Source organism: Chlorocebus sabaeus, chromosome 10 (assembly GCF_047675955.1).
Source record: "Chlorocebus sabaeus isolate Y175 chromosome 10, mChlSab1.0.hap1, whole genome shotgun sequence".
Classification (NCBI taxonomy): Eukaryota; Metazoa; Chordata; class Mammalia; order Primates; family Cercopithecidae; genus Chlorocebus; species Chlorocebus sabaeus.
In genome coordinates, this window is record NC_132913.1 from 6,986,953 (window position 1) to 7,006,491 (window position 19,539).

Genomic DNA, 19,539 nt, shown 5'->3' on the forward strand with positions numbered 1-19,539 from the left:
AGGAGGTAAGGCCTTTCAGGAGGTGATTAGGTCATGAGGTCATGGGATTAATGTCTTTGCAAAATAGCCCCAAGGGACTTTGTTTTTCCATCACTTGAGAAAGGAGGAGGACACAGTGAGAATTGTGAGGTCTACAACCTGGAAGGGAGCCCTCACCGGAACCCAACCATCCTGGAAATCTGATCTCAGATTTTCCAGCCTCCAGAACTGTGAGAAATAAATTTCCCTTATTCATAAACTACCCAGTTTATGGCATTTTGTTATAGCTGCCTTAATGGACTAAGATATTAACCATTATACTATTAGTATTGCCTTTTTTCTTTAAGGCACATTATTCTTCATATGACCTTAAAACTATTTAATTCCAATTTTCCTGAAGAAAGGAAGGAAGCAATTGTTCAGGGAGTGAGTAACTTGAGAATGATTTTTCCTGCGTATGAGGAGCATACAGAATAGATGCAGGTGATGTGGATGTCAGATTGGTCAAACGGAAGTAGAAGACAGCAGGAATGAGAAGAGAGAAGACACAATATGTTAGTCGCTTTTTCAAATGATTCATTCCATCACGAGAAAGCATCATTTATCACAGAGCATACTCACAGAGATGAAACATGATCCCGGAGACAAGCTAAAGAGATTATAGGCTTTACTAGACAGTAGGGAGTTTTCTCTGAGCAATTTCCATGAGCCTTTGGGTCACAGGGAGGTAAGATAAAGGTGCCTGTCACTACGTGTGTGTGTGTGTGTATGTGTGTGCACCTGCAGATGTAAATGTGTGTGTCCTCTCATGTCCACACTGATCTCTTACACGTAACTCTGACAGTGAGCGTTTGCTTGGCTTTAGAGCCATAAGAAATAATCAACCATACTCCAATAAGTTGCATGACAGCAGAGATGCAAACGAAGGGCAACATATTTCAAGAGAGCTTACTGTTGTTACTCATCAATACATCTGTTATACCCAGGCCTATCAGGCAACACGCTTTTAAGTTCCTTATTTTAAAGGAGTCTATCATTTGATCAAATCTGAAGTAACGAATTTCATCAAATTTTCTCAAACAAACGAGATGATTAAATTTGTAATATATTTACTGCAAACCCACTTCATGACTTATGGTTTGGGAGCAAACAGAAATTCAGATTCCGGAAAGAACAGGAGCTACCTCCAATCAACTTTTATTATTTGGAACTGTATGTGACTGCATTAATTAGCTATCTAAAATGGCAAATAAATATTGGCTTATATACCAACTTCAGTTGAATGGATTTACAGATGTTTTTACTAATAGCTCCAATATATTGGGTGCTTAGTGTGTGCCATGCACTGCACTAAGCATACTACAGATTTAATCTTCACACTAACACTTTGAAGTAGATACTATAATTGCCCTCATTTTATGTATGAGGGTACTGAAGTTTGGTAACTTTCTCAAGATCCCATAGCTGAATAAGCCATGGAGTGGGTATGAACAACCTAGGAAGTCAATGTTTCAGTCATGATTTTATTACGGATGCTTCCAGGAACACTGAAGGGAGACCTTTGGGTTTTCCTTTAGGGCAAACGAAAAGGTAACTTGTGATTATTTAGCAATTTCAACCATGGGGTTGGGAGTATTATTATATGGGCTTGGTATTGGCCATAGCCCATCCAACTCCCTGATTCCAATTATTTGGAGACAAAGGCACAGAAATGAATTGACATAGTCAATTAGCTCCAAAGCTAACTAAAGTCTTCCTGTTAGTTACTTGCATTTTCTTCCCTTCTATTGAAGGCAAAGTGAAGTAACACATGAATTTCCACTATGATCTTTTAAATAAAAAACAAAATATTTTGGAACCTACAATGATGTGAGTGAAACTTCAACCAGCTCCCAGGTAATCATGTTATTCTCCTTGCCTCTGGGAGAGGGGATGTAAGACTCAGACAGGACAGCTCAAAAAAGCATCATTTTTGATGGAGTGCAAGGTATGAAATTAATCATTTTCAGGAAACTATCACAGCAATATATTTCTTATACTATGTATATAATAATCGACATTACAGGTACTGTACACACACTTCAATGGGCCATTTGCTTTCTGATTGTTTATTATATAGTGCTGTATTAGCATATGATAAAGGATTTGAGGAAGAATAGCGAGGTATTTTTTATGTCTACTTTAAGCTGTTAGTTTTACTGCATTTCGGGATGTGGAGAATTCTCTTGTAGTCAAATCGAGCTATAAAGACTAAATTGAATTATCCCTATGGAACAGCTGTTAAGTCTCCAGAGAGAGGGAAGGTCCCACAAGAAAGAGGTGACAGATTGCAATGAGGATGGCTGCTGAATGCAGCCTGCTAGAGAGGCATACGTTAGATTTGGCAAAGGCTGGGGCTTCCGTGGGCTTTGAAATACATTTTATAATGTATGGGTAGTACCATACTCTTGCTGCCTGATTTGTTGATCCCTTGAATCTGAACTTCCCAAGGCTTAATAATGCAAGAGAGTCTGCAAACACTAGAGAAGGACAAAAATACCATTCCTTCCAAAAGCCCTTACTTAGCACCACAGTGACTTAGTGACTGGGAGCAAAGCTGATTTTGTAGCAGATATGGTGTCTTTGGGGGAAACTTTAAGCTTGACTACAGAAAGGGAAGAGTTTGTACTTCAGTATTTAACTGTGCAAACCATTGCTTCCCATTAGAAATTCCTAAAGGAGACAGACTAGATACATAAATGTGTGTGTGTGTGTGTGTGTGCGCGCGCATACATGTGCAAGTGTATATGATGTGAATTCTCACTTAAGCAGCGTGTTGGAAGCAATTTGGAAGAAAAATAATGTACGTTTTTTTCTTCTAAATTGTGAAGGTTAAAACTAAGGTTGCCTACCTGCACAATAAAACAATTTTCTTGGGATTTTTTTTTTCCAAATACTTTAGGGCTAAATGGATTCTTTATGCCTCATATTAACAATACCGCCAATTAAACCCTGAGGAGTAACGTGTACTAGCGAAGTTTTAGGCAACTTGATAAGTGCTGTAGTAGTTTAAAAGTCACCACAACACTTGTTAAAGTTTTAGATAACGATTCTCTTAGAAAAGGAAATGGTGGAAGCTACCGATATTCAGAAACTGAAGTTTATTTCCCCTTGCACGTTCCCATCTTCCTTTTTGTGCTTTGCTTATTCAGTAACTCTAATATATCTTATCATTAAATATATTTTTAACACATCATATGTATAAATACATTCTTTTAAAATATTATTATGGAGATCTTAGTTATTTATATCTAAAGCTCAGGCTTTTACACTTTTAAATCCCAGTTTATGAACAATGAGTGTGCAATGTTTTTATAAACTTACTGTTGTTTCAACTTGCTCTGCCACATCTTAGCAAAATGGCAGGTAGTGATGCCCTTTGATGTTGATAACATTAGGCTAATCTAAACTTCCCATAGTGCATGATCTCAATATAGGGCCCCTGTGTCAGCAGATTGGACTCAAGGAAACTGATATGTTATGAAATATTTCTTGAAACAATATTGGGAAAGGGATAGGAATGAGTGTGCTTTCCATGGCCCAAGACCACAAACCTAGAATCAAAAAGAAAAAAAAAAAAATGTCATGAGCAAGTCAGTGCTTATGTTAATTAGGAGATGGTTGACCTAAGCTCATGTGGATAAGTTGCAGAACTGTCAGGAGCCTTGGGCATGAGCCAGAGATGGACAAGTAATGTTATTGGCTTTTCTAGAGTCAGTGAGGTAACTAATCCTTCCCTAGTATCATCCTAACTTTTCCAAACCAAAGGAGTCAGGGACTTGACACAAACCTTTTATAATTCTGACAATCTTTAATCCAAGTGTGACTCTCCAGGAGCATCCTCTGACTCACATCCTTGAATACAATGGTAGTTTTCAAGAATATGTGTTAATATGATATCCCAAAACATAAAAATCAATATAGATTACATTTATCAAAGAAGAAAACCAACACAAAGTCATTTAAACCCATAGTTTGTTCAGATAATTCTATAATTAGGTTGCAAAGAGAATCAGATTATTGCTGTCAATGATAGGGTGACCTACCCTTGCTATGGATGAAAGAAAAAATGTCAGTTGAAGAGATTTCCAATTCCAGGAATATGACGTAACACAGTTTTCCCTATTTATTCTCCTAAGTAAGACTAAAAGACTATACAAATTCTGTATAAAACCTGCCTAAAAAGAACTCTGAATGGTGGAGAAAAGAAATAAAGGATATATAAAAACCTTGGGACCAAGAGTAAAACATACTGGAGAATTCTCTGGATTTTCTCTTAACGTGATCTGTTTTAGGTATGTTGCTGAAAGACAAACACCCCAAAGAGACCAACTGGTGCAGTTAAATTCTGTTTAAAATTGCCATTAGAAGACTGCTCTCTCTAGCCAAAGAATGAAGAAAGGATAGCATAGAAAGATGTTTTTAGACAACAACTTCTCTCCCTAAGCCAAATGCCACAGAAAAAAATTGTGGCCCCACTTCCATTGAGCCATGATGTAGTGAGGTGCCCAAATTTCTGACCAGGGTGGTATATGGGAAGATCAATCTGGGAATCTGTGGCTTACAAGAACAATTCTGAAGATCTTGGAATTTAATCATTGTCAGATAGAACCAAGTCTCTCACTGTGGTATCAACTGAGATCACAAGGAAAGCCTAGCCTTCTGCCCCTGGTGAGCTATCATGAGGAACCCCCTTCACCCCCTGCAGGAGCAGTCTCAGAGATGGTTTAGTGGTGAGTCAGGACTGTCATCACCCTCCAGTGATATGAGGGGCATCCCTCTTCCACCCACACACAAACACTGTGATGTCACTGCAGGTCACATGGGAAGCAGTAATGAGTCATTAATACTAATCCAAGCCAAACGTATCCCTCGTGGTTTCAAGAGTTTTTCTTTACCTTTTGTCAATATTGGGCAAAAATATGAGTAAATGCAACAAACTCTCCTTCTCCTCTGGAATTCCCTACATGATGTCTGACATTGTAGCAAAAATCATACTACTTGAAATGGTTCTAAATATATAGAAATGGTTCTAAAAATATAATTGTCAAATGAAGACAATTATAAAGTAAATAAGGGAAAATAAAGGGATGTAAATGGAAATTAGGTTTCTACACATCAGTTAAATTGGTAAAATGATTAAACCAGTAATCTGCAATAAGTTATGTATATATAATAAAATGTCTACATAAACCAGTAACAAAAGCTATACATAGATATACTCTAACACTAGATAAAGCAAAATAGAATTTTAAAAACTATCCAAGAAACACAGGAAGGTAGAGAAAATAGAGAATTTTTAAAAACTCAGAAAACAAAAATAAACAAGTATTAAGCCCAACATATTCATTACATTAAATGTAAATTTGCTAAATAGACCAATTAAAAGACAGAAATTGAAAGCATGAATTAAAAAACCATGACCCAACTATTTGTTGCTTACAAGAAACTCACTTCAAAAATAATGACATGGGCAGGTTAAAAGCAAAAGGATGGGAAAAGTTACACCACAAAGACATTTATGGAGGAAAAGCAAGAGTGACTATGTTAATATCAGACAGACTTCAGAGCAAAGAGAGCTATCAGACAGATAACAATATTATATAATGATAAAAGAGTGAATCCACCAGAACACATAGCATACTAAATGTGTATGTATCAACAACAGAGCTACAAAATATATAAACCAAAAATGGATAGAACTGGAGGGAGAAACAGACAAATCCAAAGTTATTGTTGGAAACATCAACACCTTTATTGAGCACCTACCATGTGTCAGGCATTCTGTTAGTCATTGTGAATGCAGCAGTGAAAAAAAAAAAAACGCGGTCCTGACCCTCATGAAACTCATTGTCTATTAGGGAAGCCAAATGTTACTTAATTAGAAAATCATTTAATTTGTCAGTATGATAAATGAGAATCTCAAACACACTAAAAGTTTAAACTCCCTCATTTACAATGAACTATTTTTAATATTAATAATAAGTAGACAAATATGTAACTCCCAGGCCATAGAATGTAATGGAATATGTGGTTTTCTTGTTTCATTTTCCAAAGATAATTAAAAATTCATGTTGTCCCAATGTCGACTGCAAATACTACCCACAGCTGAAATATACCCCACAGTCAAAAAAAAAAAAAAAAAAAAAAAAAGAATTCTCTGGATGGCCCTAATGTCTTTGTTTCTTCCACTAGTGCAATTTACACTGATTCAATACCTGCCATTCTCTTTCTCTCCCGTGTCACCTCAGAGACTGATGGGAACTCAGAGCATAAGATAAACATATTATGAATGGGTGCAGGAATGGGCTGGTGAAAGCAAGACTTACCCCAAAGTGGTAGAAACCATCAAGACAAAACATATGGGTCGACTTACCACAGTATAGATCTGATGCTTTCGTCTCTTAGCCAGGTCAATTATGTTTACTCCATTGTAGTAAAGGTTTTCGATGCATCCATGGAAGTTTTTCTTTAAAAAGGTCCCAGGTTTTCCTGGTACTGGAATTCCTCCAAAACTAAGCTTTTGGGGTGAAAATAAAAACAAACTCTTAGTTACAAGCTCTGAAAGATTAGGAAAGGAAAGTAAACACATGCGTTTTTGGTAGATTCAATTGTATGCATGAGCCAAGTGGCTCAAATAATTATAGATGCCACTTGATTACACATTTAAAAGGATACTGATTAGCCCATGTAAAAATAACTGTAATTGCTTGCTTCTTAAAGGCCTATTTTAAAAAACCATTTTCACTTCCTTTCTGAACCTTTTTAATACTAAATAAAACAATAATTTACAGAAGGAGGGAAAAAGAAAAAGAAAATCAATGTCTTTTAAATTATCTCTTATCCAAGCATCTTAAAAGATATGGCCATACTAAAGCCAATAGACAAACAAAACATACCTCTATTCAGCTACAGTTGAACCTAGTTTAAAAGCCTATATTGTATGCAAAAAGTCTTATGCATAAGACTGTCCACAATTGTCATCTATAATGAAGAAAAACAGGAAATATTCCAAATGTTCTGTACCATTTTGTGAAGCAGTTAATTAAGAATCAATATGATGAAATTTCACTTGTCAATAATGATGCTTATTAAACATCTGTAATATAATGGGAAGTAAATATAATGTTGATTTTAAAATGTAAGAGTTATAATTGGATATAAAGTATGATGTCAACAATAAGAAGTTGAGCATAAAGCATAGTCTGGGAGGAAATACACTGAATTGTTATTATCAGGTTGGTGCAAAAGCAGTTGCGATTTTTTGCCACTAAAAGTAATGGCAAAAACCGCAATTACTTTTGCACCAATCTAATGTAATAGTGGTTCACTTTGGAAAGGTTATGAGATACTAGGGTTTTTTTTCTTTTACAACTTTTATTTCTAATTAATATTAACACAAATTGCCTTTTTAATAGATATATTATTTTAAAAGCAAGGTGTACTGTTATGAGTATTTTTTCTACTACGAAAAAGAATCAAGATAATTTATATTATCAGGTTTGTCGCAATACCATTTAATGAGAAATGCAGTTTTTTCTACTGCTTTGAAATATCACTATCAGCATGTACTTCAACTACATCTATATTTGGATACTTCTCTATCTCTAGTTCACTGTCTCTTTTTATTTGTCTCTCTCTTAATGTTTCAGGAGGATGTGGTCTCCCAATCAGAATGTCTTTTTATATGAATAGCTACTGATATACTAAAGGCTCTTTCTAGATTTTTTTACAAGCTTCACACTAGTAAAAAAATGTTACTCAATGCAGTGTAATAGGTGAAGAGGATTATTAATCCTTTTGCCCACTTTTACTTACAACTACAAATTTTAAAGAGAACTTTTTGATATTTTATCTATTTCATTTTAAAGTTTAATTACAGAATAATTTTATTTAACTAGCTTGTTAGAATTTTTATTGATAATTTATTATTTACATTAAAACATCTAGTTGGAGAAGAATGGATGTTTTTAAAATATTTCATTTTTCTTTCCAAGAACCCACTGTTGTTCTCTGTTTTCAGAAAATTTCTAATACAGTCCCCCAACTAAGGTTATTATTTTATTTCTCTAGTTCACATACCCATCATTAAATTAATTTCTATGAATTTCACGATTTCAAAAATTCCATTGTATATGAATTGTTTTAATTCATTAAACATTTTATCATGTAAATGCTGTGCTCATCTTATTGCTGCTGGTATATTTTCTTTATCCAGATACTTGCATATACTTTTATATTAAATCATACACTTTTTAGTAATTTTCTTTTAATTTTTGAGGGAGATACAGGCAATGCCTTGTTTTATTGTACTTTGCTTTGCTGTACTTCACAGATTTTGTGGTTTTCATGAATGGAAGGTTTGTATCAGCCCTGTGGCAAATAGATCTATCAACACTATTTTTCCAACAGTAGGTGCTCACTTTGTGTCTTTGCGTTAGCTTTTTATTTTTTGAAAAAAATCTTTAAATTGAGGCATATATATTTTAAATATAATGCGATTATTGCACACTTAATAGACTATAATATAGTATAAACATATCTTTTATATGTACTATGAAACCAAAAACTTTGTGAGACTTGATTATTGCAATATTCACTTTATTGCATTAGTCTGGAACTGAATCCACAATATCTCCAAGGTATGATGGTAATCATATGATATATATGTGTGTGTGTATATATATATATATATCACCTTATTAAATATATTAATATGAAATCAATTTCTTATACATTTATTTCCTATTTTACTGTCTCCATCAAAACTTCCTAACTCCTAGCCAAAACTTTCTAAGCAATATTAAACAATAATAATGGTATACAAACTTGTAACATCAACAACAACACCATCACAAAAGAAAATATTTTATTTCTCAACTATACATAACCCTAGTTCTGACTCTACATTAAGAGAATATCCTTCTGCTCTTTTACACATAAATTATTTATGTATGTATTTTAAATAAGAATGAATGCCTCGTTCTGTTCATGATTATTTCAAAAATCCATGTGACAGACAATAGAGTATTTTGTTTGATCCACTGATGAGTTGAATTATATTACTACATTGCAAGTTAACAAATTATCTCTTATTGAACCACTCTTGTGTTCCATTTGTGCCCATATTTTAAGTAGTAAATTAGTTTGAGCTCTGGTTTTCTTTTATCAAGCATTTAGATCAAGTCTAGATTTGTCTCTGAGTTTTATAACTTATTACGTGAATGGCTCCTAAATCTCATAAAACATTCTGGAAAATTTAAAATTACCAGTGAACTTGTAAATTCCACAAATATTTTGTAAAAGTATTCCAAAATTCCCTTTGTTGATTTATTGCTATATTCAAACATTTTAAATTTGAGTTATTTACATTAAGAAAAGGTCCAAATCCATAAAAGTGGATAAACAGAACTAAAGACAAAAACCACATGATTATTGCAGTAGATGCAATAAAGGCCTTTGATAAAATTCAACATCCCTTCATGTCAAAAACTGTCAAAAAATTAGATATGGAAGGACCATACCTCAAAATAAGAAGACCCACATATGAAAAGCCCACAGTCAATATCATACTGAATGGGTAAAAACCGGAAGCATTCCCCTTGAAAACTGGCACAAGACATGGATGCCCTCTCTCACCACTCCTATTCAACATAGTATTGGAAGTTCTGGCTAGGCAATTAGGCAAGAGAAAGAGATAAAAGTTATTCAAGTAGGAAGAAAGCAAGTCAAATTATCTTTGTTTGCAGATGACATAATCAGATATCTAGAAAACTTCATTGTCTCAACCCAAAAGATTCTTAGCTGATAAGCAACTTCAGCAAAGTCTCATAATACAAAATTATGTCCACAAATCACTAGCATTCCTATACACCAACAGCAGGCAAGCGAAGAGCTAAATCATAATGAACTCCCATTCACAATTGCTACACAAAGAACAAAATACCTAGAAACATAGCTAAATAGGAAAGTGAGGGACCTCTTCAAGGAGAACTACAAACCACTGATCAAATAAATCGAAGAGAGCACAAATGGAAAAACATTCCATGCTCATGGATAGGGAGAATCAATATTGTGAAAATGGCCATACTGCCCAAAGCAATTTATAGATTCAATGCTATTCCCATTAAACTACCATTGACATTCTTAATGAAATTAGAAGAAATTCTTTTAAAATTTATAGGAAACCAAAAGAGAGCTTGAATAACCAAGACAATCCTAAGCAAAAAGAACAAAGCTGGAGGCATCACGCTACCTTACTTCAAACTATACTACAAGGCTACACTAACCAAAACAGCATGGTACTGATATAAGAGCAGACACACAGACTAATGGAATCATAGAACAGAGAGCCCAGAAATAAGACCACACACCTACAATCATCTGATCTTTGCCAAAACTGACAAAAACAAGTAATGGGAAAAGGATTCCCCATTTAATAAATGGTGCTGGGATAACTGGCTAGCCATATGCAGAAAATTGAAATTGGATCCCTTCCTTAGACCACATACAAAAATCAACTCAAACCCAAAACTCTAAAATCTCCAGAAGAAAATCTAGGTAATACCATTCAGGACACAGGCAGAGGTGAAGATTTCATGATGAAGATGCCAAAAGCAATTACGACTAAAGCAAAAATTGGCAAATGGGACCTAATTAAACAAAAGAGTGTCTGCACAGCAAAAGAAACTATTATCAGAGTAAACAGACAACCTACAGAATGGGAGAAAAATTTTGCAATCTATTAATCTGACAAAGGCCTAATATCCAGCATCTACAAAGAACTTAAATAAATTTACAATAAAAAAACAACCCCATAAAAAGTAGGGCAAAAGACAAGAACAGGCAGTTCTCAAAAGAAGACATGCATGCAGCTAACAAACATATGAAAAAAAGTTCAATATCACTGATCATTAGAGAAACCCAAATCAAAACCACAGTGAGATACCATCTCACACCAGTCAGAATGGCTATCATTAAAAAGTCAACAACAGATACTGACATGATTGTGGAGAAAAAGAAACGTTTTTACACATTGGTGGGAGAGTAAATTAGTTCAACCATTGTGGAAGACAGTGTGGTGATTCCTCAAAGACCAAGAGGCAGAAATACCATTTGAATCAGCAATTTAATTACTGGGTATATACCCAAAGGAATATAAATCATTTTATTATAAAGATGCATGCACCTATATGTTCATTGCAGCATAATTCACAACAGCAAACACAAGGAATCAACCTAAATGTCCATCAATGATGGACTGGATAAAGAAAATGTGGTACATATACACCATGGAATACTATGCAGCCATAAAAAGAAATGAAATCATGTCCTTTGCAGGAACATGGATGGAGCAGGAGGCCATTATCCTCAGCAAACTAATGCAGGAACAGAAAACCAAACACTGCATGTTCTCACTTATAAATGGGAGCTGAATGTTGAGAAGACATGGACACAGAGAGGTGAACAACTCACAGTGGGGCCTGTGGAAGGTTGGGAGGAGGTAGAGCATCAGAAAGAATAGCTAATGGATGCTGAGCTGAATACGTAGGAAATGGGATGTTCTGTGCAGCTAATCACTATGGCACATGTTTACCTATATGATAAACCTGCACATCCTGCACAGGTACCCCTGAACTTAACATAAAAGTAAAAAATTTAAAAAAAAATCCATTTTAGATTTGCAAATGTTTCACATACATCAAATTTATACTGTAAAAATATATGTTTAATTGGATGTTACCTTTACTTATTTTTATTATTTTAAATATTTAATGATATTTTTATTTTTGTGTTGGCTATTTTCCTCAATTTCAAAAAAATTAATGGTCCACTTCACTCAGTAATGGTTTAAGAAAATATTGTTTGCAGGAAAATGTAAGTGAAAAAAACAGAAAGAAAGCTGCTGTCTTTTAAATAGCAAAACACAATGCTATTCAAAATATTCAGGGTGGAGAGTTTTTTCCAGTCAGGTAGTATAGAGGGTACTATATATGAAAAAATTGTTGTTTCCTATTACACTGAGGGGAACAATCTCTCCTCTATTCTGGGTGGAAGATTTTCAGAGGAAGTTGGTTGAGACAAGAGCACAGTTAGGCAGTAGCTTGAGGTCTGCTCTCTGGCTCTCCCTGAGGGATTGAAACTGGATGTGAGTTGGGTGGATATGGATACAGGTAACAAGACAGATCTTGGAAAACACAGAAAGGTACTGCCTCCCAGAAGCACCCATGGCAGTGATGGCTGCAAGCCTGGTAGAGCTGTCTCAGGTTCAGCATGATCCCAGAGAAAATCAGCTGGGGAGGAGAAGACAGGTTAGCAAAGGCTGAGGAAGAAGCAATGCAGAAAGGCTTGAGGGGTTCCACAGTGACCTGGTCACTCTAGCACAGTGCGAAGCAGGCTACGAAGGGTCTCCAGGACCAGAAGAGCAGGTTGAGGGTACAAATGGGCTGAAGCTCTCAGTACATGTATTAAGGGCTGGTGGCTGGATTTGGAGGTTTGGGAGAGTCCTAGTGACTACACCTCACCCCCTTAGGCCAAGTGTGATGGCTAATATTAAGTGCCAACTTGACAGAAGGATGCAAAGTATTGTTTCTGGGTGTATCTGGGTGTTTCTGGATGTTGCCAGAAGAGACTAACATTTGAGTCAGTGGACTGGGAGAGGACTCCCCCTCAGGAAGATCTACCCACGGTGTGGGTGGGTGCCATCTAGTCAACTGTCAGAGCTGCTAGAAAAAGCAGACAGAAGGTGGAAGAAGCTGACTTGCCGAGTCTTCTGGCCTTCATCTTTCTCCTGTGCTGGATGCTTCATGCTCTTGAATATCAAACTCTGAGTTCTTTGGGTTTTGGACTCTTAGACTTACACCAGTGGTTTGCCAGGGGCTCTTGGGCCTTCTGCCACAGACCCAAGACTGCACTGTTGGCTGCCCTATTTTTAGGTTTTAAGACTTGGACTGAGCCACTACCACCTTTCTTGCTCTTCAACTGGCAGACAACCTACCATGGGGCTTCAGCTTGTGATTGTGTGAGTCAATTCTCCTTAATAAACTCCTTTTAATATGTACATGTATCCTATTAGTTCTGTCCCTCTAGAGAACCCTGATTAGTACACCAAAGCAGGTCCTACTGACAACAGCAACAAAAGCTGTCATGCAACTCTTTTGCCTCCAAACACGTGGGACTCGTGAACGGCATGACTCCCTTGATGCAGCACAATAAACAAACCACCCCGTTAGTGATCTGCTGAGGGAAGAGGAAAAAAAGTACAGAGAGAACATCACCACATAACCCAGTATATACCCAATAATGCACTACGTTTTAAATAATCATTAACTAATTATTATTCATCACCAAGGTTAGATTTTTCTATCATTAGAAGCAACAGAGGCTGATGAGCATATTGAATCCAGTTAGGGAAAAGAAGCAAAACCGTTTTTATGTGCATTTGAATATGAGTGTGAATTTTCAACCCAATTTAGATTTTTAGATGTTTTAAGTAGCTGAGAATTGGAAGTTATAATTCTACTATTGAATTATAGGTTTAGTCCATTATCAGAGTAAATTAGACCGGAGACATTTGCTTCATATAATGATGTTTTTCTTTTCTGAATATTTTATAAACACATAGGCTACACACTTCTTAATTCTACATTAATAAATATATCCCTCAGATCATCTATTTTCATATTTTTGTCTGATTTATCAAAACTTTGATAATAAAAATTAAAATCTTCCTCTAAGCTGTTTCTCTCCGTCAAGCCCTCCATGTAAGAATTACCACTATGGAAGACTTGGGCTGGCCGAGTTATTGTAACTACTCTTTGCAAAAATTGAATACGGATCATCCTCAAGCTATTCTCCAGCTTAGTTCTGCTGGCTTCTGATTGGCTCCCTCCAACGTTCCCAACCTTGGCTTTTCCTGTTGAACTCTGTCCATTAGTTCATTCATCTGGCAGCATAACTGGTTAAACCAACAACCATCTTCCTCAGCCTGGCTCTAGGGCCTCTGCATGTTGGAACTGCAACACAGGTACTCACATCAGGGCACTATTAACCAATATCCACATAGTAACAATCGGAAATCTTTTACTTTTGCATTTATTGATATTTTATGTGCTATACACATAGGATTAGTACAAGCATTTTAATTAGAGACCATAATGATTATTTTACAACGGCCTCTTTTGATCTTAATATTTACCTTCAAAGGTACTAGTTTTCCACTTCTGCTTTCTTTCTGTATATATTTAATTGGTGCACCTTTGTCTGCATTTCAAACCTGCTTTTAATCATTTTTAATTTTCTTTCACAGATTTCATTTCTGAGGATGCCAAAGATCTGATTATGCCTTTCTATTCAGATTCTAGAATATTTCATTATTTGGCAGATGTGGATGATACTGAATGGAGATTGTATTTCTGAGTACATAGTCTGTATGACATGGCCCAGGGCCTTCAATATACGGAAGACTGAGCTGGACATCCTGCTTCCATTAGATAATGTGCTCATCCATTCATTGGCAACTTACAGCTGTCATAGACTTTCTGAACAAAATCTGTCTTATCTGACCAGTAATTTTCAGTGAATACTGGTCAAAAACTCTTTTATTCTTATTATTCTGTTACCAACTCTTATAAACACTTGAAAAAGTTAATTCTAATTGTTTGACACAAATTCGATTCACTTAGTAGTTGCTGATACTTTTTGTGAAGCATGATTCAAGGCCCTGTGGTGGAATTAAGGATAAATCACACACTGCCTCTATCTAAAAATGTAGGGCCAGTCACTAAAGACAAATTCATCCTCCAGCAGACTGATGGAAGGCCAAGTATAATAGAAACGATGTAAGCATACTAGTGACCAAAAACTACAGGAAACCATCAAATTTTAAGTCACAAATAAAGTAAGCAAGATCAGTTGGTGCCATGGAATAGGATATTTGAATGCTAGGCTGAAAAGAATAGATAATTATTCCATTTTCTGAAGGATTTTCAGAGAATAGTTACTCTCTTCTGCTGAAGGATTTTCAGAGAAAAATCATAATCACCTTTACAGAAAATTATTTTCTTGAAGTAAAAATGGAAAAATAAATAATTAAACAGAAAGGGCAAAGATTAGATCAAAGAGGTATAGTTTGGCCTCACGTGAGAGGTGGTGGAAGCATGAAAAATGGAGCCTAGTTGTGGTAGGTAAAAGCGATCAATACCCTGAGCAAGCACTCTCAGACAGCATCCTGGAAAACTGACTTTTTTTGTCTCTTCTCAAATGGCACCATCTCAATGATGCCTACCCTGACTGACATATCTAAAATTGCAATCTCGTTTCCTCCAAGAACTCCTAGATCCATTACTTTCCTCTATTTTTGTTCTTCTCATAGCATTTATTATCTTCTTACTTACTATATAATTCACTTACTTGTGTTTATTCTTTAGAGTTTGCCTCTCCTGCTAGAATGTAAGCACTCTGAGGGTAGGAATCTTTTCTTTTACATTGAGACATTTCACTTACTTGAAGGGGAACTTGATACACAGTAGATGCTGAAAGAAACATTTGTTGAATGTTTTGGGATACCTCCCTAAAATTTTCTCAAAGGCACAGATAATATCTGATTCATTTTTGAATATGTAATTCCAAGAGATACGATTAAACCATTAATAGATGCAACAGATATTTGTTAAATTGTATTTTAAAAAGAACACTGGCAATTTGCTTCTAAATCGGCTTCTGCCTTATTGTCCTTTTTGGCAATTTGGTCTCTTTCTTTTCTTACTTTTCTTGCTTGGTCTTGGCATATTGAATAGGTGCCTTTCATTGATCTTAGTGGTCACTGAATGGTGGGCCTTTCATTGATCTTAGTGGTCAACACTGCCAGGTATTAGATTGCAAAGTTTCACTCACAGTCTCAGTGTCTTGGACAACATGGTCCATCTGGTAACTTGTTGGATTTGCTGTTGTCACAGGTGACCTCCAACAGGATAAATCCCAGGAGAAAGCCTGCATTGATGTTAAACGCATGAGGTCCCAGAATCTGCCACTCTCTTTTTCTTTGATCTTATTATGTTTGTTTGTTTGTTTGTTTTTTGCGGGGCGGAGGGGGTCTGCTATTTGCTTGTCTCTTTTTCAATCTTTGATGTTACTTCCATGGCAATGAATTCATTCCTCCCTTGTTGGCTTTTTCTCTGGCCCTGTTTAAATTTGGAGTCTTCCTATTCTAAAGATCCCACTTTGTATCTGACTTGAATATCTGATACTTTTGAAATTTCTCAGTTGTAAATATTTGTCTCACTTTTGTTCTGACAGTCCACTTCTTAAAGAAACAGGTATAAAAAAGGATCCAAACTGCTGTCTTCTTTTACAGCTTTTAAGGCTTACACTGGCTGGGTGTTTGCTGAGGTACATGCAAAGCTCATGGCCCTTCAGAAGAAGCCCACCATCATCAACCTTTGGGATACTAGTCAAGGGTTGATTAATTTCTGCCATTACAAATGAGGACAGAAATTCCAATTTTCTGGTTAAATTTCTTGATTTTTTTTTTTTTAAATTAGCCTGAATGTTGGGTATTTAAAAAAGAAAGTAAAACAGCATATAGGCAAAATTGGACAATGGTTTTCCAAATCTTGCCCAGGGTCATCATTTCATAGCTTCTGTTGTACTGTTTGATTGGACAAATGACTCAGCCTGTCCCATCTTTGGAACTTCTGATGTCTGTAAATTTAATATGCTCGTAGTACACATCATGTCTTATTTTTGCTTCTACTTTGGAGCCAAATAATAAGTGAAGGCAATTGCTTACATTTTTACTAACAATTACCTCTTCCTTATTGGTTTTATCATTGATCATTTCACAAGTTTCCAGTGTCTCCCTTTCTTCTGCAAAAAAAATTTATCCTATTTATTTTTTGCCGGTGATAGAGAGTGGGCGATTTCCTACCCAGACACAGCCCAGCACTGAATAAGAGAAAGCACTGTTCTTGATAGTGCTCCTCATTTAGAAAGTGCCTGTGCTCCCTCACTTCATCCATGCCCTGGCATCCTGCCCCAGTGCTCCAGGCTCACATCCCTCTTACTACATTCTGCCTATGACTTCTGACCCAACCCCGATAATTGCCCTTACATTTCACCTGGATTTGGTCTCTCTTGTTCAACCCTCAGCACTCTCCCAAAGTATTGTTTTAGTGATAGCAATAGTAAGACTTATTGATCATGTTTATATATCAGGCACCATGCTTAGAGCTGACTTTCATTTTTTCTCTAAACTTTGAGTTGGCTACTCTGACTTGCTCCATGTTACAGCTGAAAAAAATGACGGCATTCAGAGGTTCAGCAGCTTGAATGAGACCTCACAGCCACAAGGTGAAGAGCTGGAATTCCACAACCTTCAATCTAGAGCCCCAACTATAAGTGCCATGCACACAGTCTCCCCCTAGATTCTTCTACGCCTGGCTCCACTGAGTAGCCTTCTCAATGAAAAATCCCAGGCTAGGGTGACCAGATTCTCCTGGTTTGCCTGAAACATTGCCATTGTTAAAACTAAATGTTCCATATCCTCACAGCTCTCTCCGTTCTTGGAAACCTGGCACAGTTTGCCCCCTTGTCTCAGGCAAATTGAGCAAACTGGCCCATGCTGTTTGGTGAGCGTTTTGCAGCCCTGGAGGAGATGAAAAGCAGAACTGGGGCACAGTGATAGCAGCAGATGCCACCCATGTTTTCTTAATGGCATAAATCAGCTCCTCGTATTTTCTGTCTGATAGGGCAGCCCTATCTTCTCAAACTACCTTCTGGTTTTGCACCAGGGGTATATTCAGACCATTTTTCTTATTGTTTTGGTTGTCCTTATTGCTCCTGGGTTAAATCTGATCAATTGCCAGACCTCTGGTTCCTTTCTCTAAATAGGTACTTTTCACAGACTGACAGACATCAGCTGCTGACACAGCCCAATAGGCTTAACATACATTTTATAATTTTTGTCTGAATGAATTTACTATATTTTTACATTAGATTCTTTGGCCAATGAGGTAAATTATGTACATTTTAGTATTCAAGCAAAGAGTTCAATGGAAATCCTCCCTTCACATCCCCCTTATACCCATGCCAGTGGGGCTTCCTGCCCTGAACTGGGTTCCTAGAGGGTCCCACTGTGGTCCTTCTTGATCATATCCTGTGTCACAAGGGCAGGGCCTTATGAGCCCAGGGGAGATAACTATAGGAAGTTGCCACCGCCTTCCAGAACACGATCTCCCCACACAACACCCAGTTTCCTGCCTCAACAGCTCTGATAGTCCTTCGAAGGTCTTCACTGTTCTCTTCCCTCAACTGCCTTCCTGAGGGGTGGCCAACAGGCAGCTGTTTGCAGTATGGGCAGAACTTTGACCTGCGGGATGTGGACATGAAGGGATGTCTATCTGTCAAGGGAGGGGAGTAGAGCATATTTGATTCACTAGTTTTTTAGCTTGATTTGTAACTCTTTAGAGTCATACGTGGTTCTCTGTTTGTACTCTTGCCTCAGGCTTACAAACACCCTAGAGGGGCTTGGCTAACTTTATATGAGTTTATTGAGGATTACAGTAATTTAGCCCAAATTTAGCCAGTCTCCAAATAATCTTACTAGCTACTTCCACTGTAAGTAGCATGCTAATGAAAAGCTACTAGCATCCCGCTAATAGCAGCTAATAGAAAACAAGATATGTTACCATTTGCTCCTTTAGTTCATGTTAATGAAAACAATGCATTTTTGTGTAGTACTGGTATTAAGATATTCCCTTCATCATATGCAAAACAATTAATCTACTGTTAACACATTTAAGAGAAGTCTTTATATCTTATTTCACTCATACGAAACTTGAAGAAATGTAAGATTAGCAAGTCCACAAATCACAATAATCTTAAATTTAAAACTAGAAGGAAAATGGCACTAAGTAATGTGATTTCATGTCTTATACACAGCCAGAGCCCAGGGCAAGCCCCAGAGTCTGTGTTTGTATCTCCAGACATTGATTCTCTCTCCTCAGAGGGAAAACCTGCTCCCCAGATAAACCTCTGGTCAAACAGTCACACAGACCTGGGCTCAAATCCTGTTTGTTTTCCTTGGTGGCTATTGAGGAATAGGGATTGAAGACTTCTTCAACTTCTCTGTATCCTGTTTTTATATTTGTGATATAGGAGATAATAGCCTTTCTCACAGGGCTGTTTTGGGTGGTTACACAAAATTTTAAAATGCCGTACATAATAATAACTCTTTATTTTATTTTCTTCTTATTTTCCCTTTGCATCTACTTGCTTCCTTTTACTTTATTTTTTTTTTTTCAGTTTATTTTCCTCGATGTAGGCCTTCACTTTTAACCCTTCAACTGCCTTTCCAAAGGAAACAAAAGATCTATCATTATTCTATCATAGGATCACCAAATAAATAGTTTTATTATATCTGGCAAGTTTTCAGTTCGGGTCTGAGTTATTAGAGGGATGTCCATTAGGCAATGCCAAGTAAAAGTAAGGAAGGCAACAAGGGGCGGCCTCTGAGCATGGAGA

The 19,539-nt window shown here is 36.6% G+C and overlaps 1 protein-coding gene across 1 annotated transcript in view; it reads right to left on the reverse strand.

Annotated features, from left to right (window-relative positions):
* Positions 1-19,539, reverse strand: part of CNTNAP5 (contactin associated protein family member 5) — an 868,401-nt gene that overhangs the window by 436,816 nt on the left and 412,046 nt on the right. The window contains exon 7 of the mRNA XM_007964645.3: positions 6,395-6,538. Coding sequence (XP_007962836.3) covers positions 6,395-6,538 — 144 coding nt within the window. The remainder of the gene's footprint in view (positions 1-6,394; positions 6,539-19,539) is intronic.